Source organism: Egretta garzetta, unplaced genomic scaffold, assembly GCF_000687185.1.
Source record: "Egretta garzetta isolate BGI_Z169 unplaced genomic scaffold, ASM68718v1 scaffold160, whole genome shotgun sequence".
Lineage (NCBI taxonomy): Eukaryota > Metazoa > Chordata > Aves > Pelecaniformes > Ardeidae > Egretta > Egretta garzetta.
In genome coordinates, this window is record NW_009258378.1 from 135,589 (window position 1) to 144,536 (window position 8,948).

The following is an 8,948-nucleotide window of genomic DNA, read 5'->3' on the forward strand; positions in this document are numbered from 1 at the left end:
ACTGAGGGCATTAAAAGTAAATTGAGATCTAAATGATCTGAGTTATATTTGCCCTCTCAGAAAGCCTTCAGTATCACTTGTAATTACCATTGATTTGTGTATCTAATATCTTTTACTTGTTTTCCCTTGGCTACTCATCACTTCATTACCTCAGACATACAACACTAGTAATCTTCTGTTTTCTTCAACCAAAGGGTGTCAAAGCATAAGGTGATGCCTAACATGACATTAAAGAGGGGAGACTGACAACACTAAACCTGACTAAAAGAGATCTATGGTCATAGACTTGGACTGGAAATAAAATTTCACAAAGAAAGGATAAACATAACACTTTTTGGTATTATTTATGCCTTCAGTATTTTTACTTAAAGGATAATAGTCATCTAATGTATTGCTACCAAGTTTGTTACACATTAAAGATTGCTTGGAGGGAAACATTCAAAACCACATCTAGCTAACTTATCTTCTTTTGCATATGCTCAGCCCATCATGATATTCACATTTCCCTAGAAGATTTCATTTCCTTTTTCAGTAAGTAGCACAGTACACATCCAAAATACACAGCAATACTATCATGTCCATTCAAAATGATGTGGCAGACAGCATCTCTTGCTTAACTTGCCACTGCCTCCACAAGCATTTCCTGCTGGTTCCCCTTCTACCTCTGCAGCAAGTTACAGAGCTGTTTTCTCTTTGTAGACTGCCTCAGCCCAGTTGGGCCACAGTGATGTAAGGGCCTATTCATACCACCTACCATAGGTCACTAAGTTAGGAGTTGGTCTCTCTAGACTCATTATGCAAGCACTGCAGAGAGAACCTCCTGAGTTGGTGATTCAGAAGCATGCAAATGGGCTCTATTTCTGAATAATTTCTCTAGAAGAGCTGTCCTTCTGTCTGTCAAGTCCACGTGGTTCACTGAGGAGGACACCTAGGTAGATCTGTGCCTGGACAAGCACCTAGACTAGGTTTTGAAGTTAGGCAGTGTAAATATGCACTACATACTCCTTCCACAGGTCCTCCAAATGTTCAGCGCTGTTTATTCTTCTATGCTGTGCCATGTACCTAGGGTTATACATGATTTCTAAACTCCAGCAGTATCATTGAAAGATCCCTCCTTGAAGGCCATTGTTCATTTTGATGCTTACAAAACTTCTGACATGCTGTGACTGCTGTGTATTTCCCTGCTTATACCTGCTTCATGGTTATCTGTCTCACTGGTAGAAACACATACACTTCGTATCTTAAACATATCTTAAACTTAGATTTTGAAGGAAGGGATCACATCCTTCATACACACTGGGAACTTAGCCTTTAAGTGCAACAACACCAGCGTGCAAATAATAATATAATTTTACTGAAATTAATATTTTTTCTGCCCCCATGTTCACGTGCAGCATCTCTTGCCAAAACATTTTGCAATCTCATAATGCCAGATTTAGGGGTCATTCACCAAAGCATGCTATCATCTCCTCAAGTTATTTGATTATTAGTATATCTAAACTTTCTCAAGCTCAGCATTTTTAAATAAAACATATAGATTCCATTTTTTTTCTTCCTTAGAGTCTAGCATTAAGAGGGTAAGTCAGGATAGCTGACACTGTTATTAAGGAATACTTAAACAGCGTATTCTCCACTCGTATGACATACAGAACCCAATATCAAGGTACCGATGCGATCATGGGTACTCTTTCACTAAGCTGCCGGGAGCAGTTTGGGAGTGTGAGAGCTGAGTATTGGTTAAAGGTGTCATTCTCCATTAGCCAAACATTGATCACATGATGGAAGGTATACAGAAGGCTAGCTGAGAAAATGCATTAAATCTGACAGTTTTCTCAAAAAAAAAAGTAACATCTTCCCTCACTTTTATCTTCTTAATTAGAGAAGAGGAATATAAGCCTGATGTGAGCACAAGGCTGGTGGTCATTCTTATCCAGTTCTGAAGGGAAGTTAACACAGTGCACAATTATGTTGTCAACACTTACATGCAATGATATTCCCATATCTATTTTTCATTCTGTTCTCATCTTTCTTAGCTGAATCCCACGGTGCAGACTGTCCTTCAAAGAAACTCTAAAAAAGGAAAGAAAGTGACATTAAGAAAAGGATGCACCAAGTTACCTTTCGGATAAGCCAAGGAGAAAGGCAAACAGTACTTGGGGATATTGTTGTTAAAGTGCCATTTAACTGATTCTTTTATTGAGCAAAAATTAGTCTCCTGTTTAAATGGTATTTAGGTATAGCCCCAGATGTTAGCTAAAATGACATGATACTATCTCTGCAATAGTAAGGAGAATTATTTGCATGTGAAGTGCTATTAAACCTGTCCAAAGTTGCATGCTTGCAACAGTAAGAGTCCTTCATTTGTGCTATCCAGATTCTCCGGATAGTTCTCACACACACGCATGAAGCTGAAGGAGCTTAATCATCAGTGTTGGAGTTGCTCCAGTATTTGAGTGCAGGATTACACACTGTACTAACACATTTTATTTTTGACATATCCACAAGTTTCACTTACTTCTTGGCAGATGACCTCATGGATCTAAACATATATAGGCACTCAAAAAAATTTGGATTCAACTAGCATGTATGTGCTTTTTTTTTAAACACAATATATGATCCCCCAAGATGATTATTTTGTCAGAGAATAAAAATAATGTGATTTTGTGAAAGATATAATCTAATATTCACCCAATCTCTGTGCCACAGATAATAAATATAATGTAAATAAAAAAGTCGAAGGTGCTAAAAATGTATTTTTGCATTAATAAAACACACAAGGCTGCCAAAAGGGCAGCAAGCAAGTTTTTATGTCCAATCTGTCCTGTGCATTCTGTGGTCTAAAAGAGCATTTGCACAATTTCTTAATTTACGCACTGTACCTGTAAGACATATAATGTAGATATATTTTATAATTTCATATTGAAATATTAATCTTGTATTAAAAATATTTAGTTGCCAAACAAACCAGTGGAATTCTATCACGACGATGGCCAGTCTTACCTCATGTTTCGATCTTTTTACTGGAATGATCAATAGATTAGATCTTTTGATTCAAGAGGGACATGAAGGTAACAGAAGCCAAAAACAGCTAAGTCCCAAACTAAACAGGGAAAACCTCAGGAAGTTCAGATCCCTCGAAAGACCTCAACACATTCTGAGTGGTTTAATATAGATACTGCCCATTGAATGGACTATCATTGGCGTTCTTTGCACTCATACTTGAAATATATTGTTGTTCAAATGCCAATTATTTCAATTAGTAAAGAGCATAAAAGTCAAAATAAACCCTCGATCTCTTGCTGAAGTCAATGGAACATAGGGGCATTCAGTGTCTAAAATGAGTTTTCTTCTAATAAGTTCACTGGAATGCTGGTTTCCAACTTATGATATGGAAACTCCTGGGAATACATGGATTTTTCTTAAAAGTTTGTAAATAATAACTTAAGAAAAACAGAAGCCTTGTCAAAAGGCTTCAATTTGTTTGTCATTCACCCCTCCATACTTCCTTAGCAAATTTTGAAAGGTTTCCAAATTGACATGATTAAAACAGACTAATATAGGTAAGTTTCTCCTTAATTATGGCATACCATCATTGGGTACAGCTCTGATAAAGGCAGATTTCTGCCAGGATAGAAAAGTGGAACCCTGTAAATCCTAAAATGATTTACGGCTTTGTAGCAGTTTGCCAAAAAGGCGCCAACCACTATCTGATTATATATCTGCCAACGGCATCTAAAGCAAGCAAGCCCCCCTCCCTAGCTCCCCACCGCCCCCCCCTTCCCCGACCACTCTCAATTCAGGCTGGGTGGAAAATATTCCTGTAATAAGCCAGACTGAACTGCATAAGGCATTGTCTCCATGGGTAAAGACCTACGTCTCAATTTTTGGCAAAGTTCACACTTACTGTCAGACAACACTGGATGATGAGCAATTAAACATAGTTAAAGGCAAAATAGAGATGGGAATGTTCAGCAGCCAAGCTCCAAAGGCAGAAAAACGAATCATTCACCCAGTCTAAAACTTGACGTGGTATCTTCCTCAGGATTTTGCATTTCAGGCAGCTAGATAGACTACAGAGAATTCTAGTTTTCTTACAGTCCATCTGCTAGAGACTAGTTCACGGAACTGATCCATAAGACATTACCCAGCAAGTGGTTTTGGGTTTAATTCACTAAGTGTTACATGTGCCGTTACAGAGAAAGAGTCCTGCTGATACAGCTTCCAAGCGTACACCTTGAAATATGGAGGACCCAAATATACTCCTAGGGACTTCTTGCTTCTCCCTGTCCCACTAATGAACTTTTACAAAATTGCTTTAAACCAATCGATTAAAGTAAATCTCTGGAGACAACTGGGAAAGATTTGCAAGGTATTGAATTCAGGGAAGATGTACAATAGGCAACGTACAGGCTTGGGCAGCTTGTCTGCTTCTCATCTGCTAATGTACGGTTTCAATTTCTCCCACCTGTTTGGAACTTCTGAAAACAATGATAAGCTTAATGAGCCTTAGAGATAAAATATCTCCTAATAATAGATCTGCGACATAGATAATTCTATTCTTCAGAATACTTATATATCAAACCTCACACAATAACAAAAACCAGGAGACAGATATATGTTTCCAGCTACTGCATATTGACTTCACTTTCTTTATTAAAAATGTATTAAAGAAAAAGAACTCCATATATATGTTTTTCTTTGGGTTTTTATCAATAAATTAGTGAATGAAATAAAACCTATCACATAGGGAAAATAGATGTAATTTATGTAGATCCATTTTTCTTTTTAATTCCTTTTGGGATACACACAGGTATTTCAGTGAGAAGTGTACAGAAAAGATAATTTGAAGGAAGAGGTATTACAGTGCAAAAGCATAAAAAGAAACAGTTATTGTAAAAGACAGCTGGAGTGTCATTTCCTAAATTCCCCATGTGCTGCCATTACACAAACCGCAACAGAACGATAATCCACAATGAATTATAAGGAGAAATCCCATTTGTCCCACAAGTGAGGAACAGAGCAGATACCTCATAACAGATGATCTGTCAAGATCTTTCCTTACTTGTTAGAAATACACGTTTCATTACTGAAATTTTTTAATGTCTTTCCTGACTTATCCCTCTCCAGGGAAACTGCTGTGTAGCAGCCCACACATTATCTTAGTGGCTATTCATTCTAATTTATCCTTAAAAGTTTCTTAAAAATGTGGACTATAGGAAGAAATAAGCCCCCAAACAGCTTCATCCCACCAAATGTGGGATGCAGGGCAATAGAGAACCAGGAATGGTGTAGGATATTTCTCACATAATTTAAAATAAGTATTTCTTTAACTCAAATCACACAAAACCTTGGCAACCCAGCCTTCATGATCTAGTTGAAAAATGAAACACTTTTCAAGCCAGCTGTTTCTACAGCCGACATTTCAGTATGCAATGTCAACTGTCACTCTGTTATTAGAAAATATTTCAATAATCAGGATAAAACAGTTTCTGAAATAAACTGAATTATACAGAACTGCTGTATATGCAACATGAGAACTGATGTTGGATGTGATGCAGGAGTGGGATCATCTTAGGATGAATGTGAAGCTTTTGCTTGCTTTAACTCAATGCTGCAGTGGTTTCCCAAAAAAATTAAATATTTGCCAAGGGCTAATTCACTGTGACCCTCAGACTAGAAAATAACTGCAATATCTCAAATGAGAGGGGGAGATAATCATTGCAAATACAGATTTTTTAAATTATTCCCTTTCCTCACTTAAAATTCATAGGACCAGAAAATATTGGAAGGGACCTACATAAAAGTACAGTTTGAAAAGGCTGGAATGTGGCAAATAGGGTGAGATCTTCAGGATTTGTAGCTCTGTTGATTGTAATTTTTGGAAATGTACTTTCCATCCTAGGTTTTCATGCTTCCAGTTAAGGATAGTAAAAATAATGCATCTTTGTAAGAACTTTAAGATCTACAAATGTAAAGTGTTGAATGGAATTACTATTTTTATTATTAATCCAAAGCCAAGCAGCAACTTTTTCAAAAAATACTTCATAGTTGCTAGGTGACAACAGTACAGTCTCCTACGATGTCATTTACAAAATGCAAGCTCTTACAAGCAATGAAATGAGAAGTTAAAGACATCATAAATCTTGCTCTGCCTACAGAATAAGCAAGAATAATATTCACAGGTATGAAGAAATGCATATTTCACTGTGTAACAATCTGAAGTTTGATCTGTGGATTTGTCTTCAAATGTATGACTCTCTATGATGTCTGATTTTCCTGATTGACCCTAAGTTTCTCCACTGATAACATCAATTTTTCCATTGCTATTTCTAGATAACCAGATTAAGATGTACTACAGCGAAATGAGTAATTTGACCTATTCAGTTATAAAAGCCACTGGATTTGTTTTTAAGCTACATGCAGGGAGTTACGCACACGGTCTACTTTAGGCCAGACCAGACAACTAACGGTAGTCCTAATGGAGGTCCTTGTCTAAACTCAATTAGCTATGGAAGAAAATTACCTTTTTACCATAGGTCCTTTGAGTTGCAGCTAAATTAGATGCCTAATATGCTCTGAATTGAAGATAATTGATAATGAAGATACATTGCTAGTTTTACCTAAATATATCACCCTTTGCTAGTGCTGTGTCCACTTTATATGTGGAGATTAAAGATGGAAAAAAATGCATCCATTAAGCTCTGAGTTAAGATCCTAGTGTTGCATTAGAGTCTTCTTTGTATGTACAAACCCTAGCAAATAGACATTTCATTTTACGCAAGTCCGTAAATGTTTAGAGGATGAGAATCTTCAAGCTCATTTAATGACCAGTGCAAGATTTATGAGTACAATAAATCTGTTAGTTCATTGGTTTTTCAGTAATCAGAATCTGCAAAATATCTGGCACATGAGGATGTTCTTGTTACTTAACAAGATCAACTTTTTTTTTTTTAAAAATAAAATTGTAATAATCACATTCAGTTTGTTAATAACTGAGTATTTAGATTGTTACGGAATTAAGAAGGAAGAGCCATTGACAGTTATGTTACAGGAATCTGCAGAGAGGTCCAATCTATGAAACAACATTTTTAATCTTCCTAGTCACTTCGAGGAAAGATTTTATCATTGAAAATGCATCACCTGCAAGTAATAGATCACCCCAAGTGTTTGTGAGCAGTGGTAAATGATTTCACTGATGGCAACCCACTGTACGCAAGCAGCTCTTCATACTTCAATCATTGCTTTAGTCACTGAAAGCATTGGTGGATGACAGTGTGCCACTAGAGAATATATTCACCATCAGCTTTTTCTTCTCTGTCAGCTTCAATCACTGAGAATTATGTCCAGTTTTCAAATAACGGAATTTTAAAAAAACATTTTACTATGCCTGCCCTTGAAAACTGTCTGTTGCAAGAGCCAATGTGAAAATCTATCTAATCAATGTAAACTGCCTTCAGCAGTTATAAAGCACTTACCAGTGTGTTACTGTAACCTAGGTCTGAACACGGAAGGAAAAAAACCAGTAAAGACTGTTGCAAATAGCATGTATTGATGATATCGCCAAACTCCCTCATTCTGTTTGGAATTTTCTGGAAAAATTAGGCTGATAGTTTACATAAGGTTTTGTGAGTGTGAGACAAAAAGTGCAGATCAGTCTTAAAGCAGATACACAGTTACAGTCCGACATACAGCAACCGTCTAATATTGTTCCTGATGCTCCTTTATGTGGTTGTGCCTCCTTGAACTGATGTAAAAAAAAAAACAACAAAGAAACATCCAAAGCATCCACTCATAAAGGATTGCATAGCCAGAGGTAGGAAACAGAGTCTTTTCCTTCTCAGATGCATTTAGGCTAGTCTACATTATAGACGAGAGGAAGAGTAAGAAAGCAAAAGTCCTTCTGGTCTTTTGAGACACTAAACATCATAGTGACCGCCTACATTAAATGTTGAAATGGAAGGAAACCATTACCTCCTCCACTGACTAACTGCAGCATGACTTACCATTTGGATTTCAAAAAAAGGACTAAAACCACGTGGTAAGACAAAATCTGGTACTAATTCTGTCGTATTGCTGTGCTCATTTTTCAAATGCTTTCAGTTAGTGTATTTTCTAATACGTTTGTATTTTTAAAGTCACAGCCTTTGGTACTCCCTGGAGAGCTGGCCAGTCTAGTCAAGCTGTAGCATAATGAAAACATCTTAAAATGATTGAACTGCTTTGGTGTGGGATCTTTAACAACATAGGTAGTTGTTAGTAACATTTAGCATAAGTTAGCTCTAGCTGACAATAACGTTGGCAAACGCACATGAAATGTAGTGAACACTATAGGATAAGAGAGTAGCTCAGTTGTAAGAACAGAGAAGTAACTTAAGTGACTTGTCAGTCACTGTGAAAGCTGTGAAAGTGTTGCACACCTTCAGGAATAGCAGATCCTGAGTGCCAGCCCTGGTGAAAGCTAGTTTTTAGGCACCAACTGCATTCGAACAAGATAATAAAGAATTAGGTATTCTTTTCTACCCAGCCCTATATCCAACAGTGTCCTGGGTTTTGGGAGAGGACCCAGAGCACAAGGGAGGAGGCCCCCTGAGAGACACTGTCGGAGAGCACATGGCATGGCTGGAACAACCACACAGACCTAACTTCTCTCCCGGACCGTGTCCTCTCTCCTGCAGAAGAATGAAGTCATGCAATTTGTAAAATTGCATATATCTGTGACTGAAATATTTTGGTAGCTGAGTACATTTAGTCTCCAATGACCAATTCTCATGTGGTCTTTAACCATGACAATACTGCCAAAGAGTGTCGTGGAGTACTTCTATAATAACAAACAAAGAATGACTTCCCATATATTTTTTAAACCAACCTATTAGTGAGGTCTGCTTATGTAAATTCTTATCTTGGTATCTAACACTGCCACACCTGAAGTTCACTTGTAAGATTCAACA

General features: G+C 37.2%; 1 protein-coding gene across 1 annotated transcript in view; it reads right to left on the reverse strand.

Annotated features, from left to right (window-relative positions):
* The window catches only part of PTPRM (protein tyrosine phosphatase receptor type M), a 376,482-nt gene that overhangs the window by 59,354 nt on the left and 308,180 nt on the right, over nucleotides 1-8,948 (reverse strand). Inside the window, exon 22 of the mRNA XM_035895918.1 lies at nucleotides 1,983-2,070. Coding sequence (XP_035751811.1) covers nucleotides 1,983-2,070 — 88 coding nt within the window. The remainder of the gene's footprint in view (nucleotides 1-1,982; nucleotides 2,071-8,948) is intronic.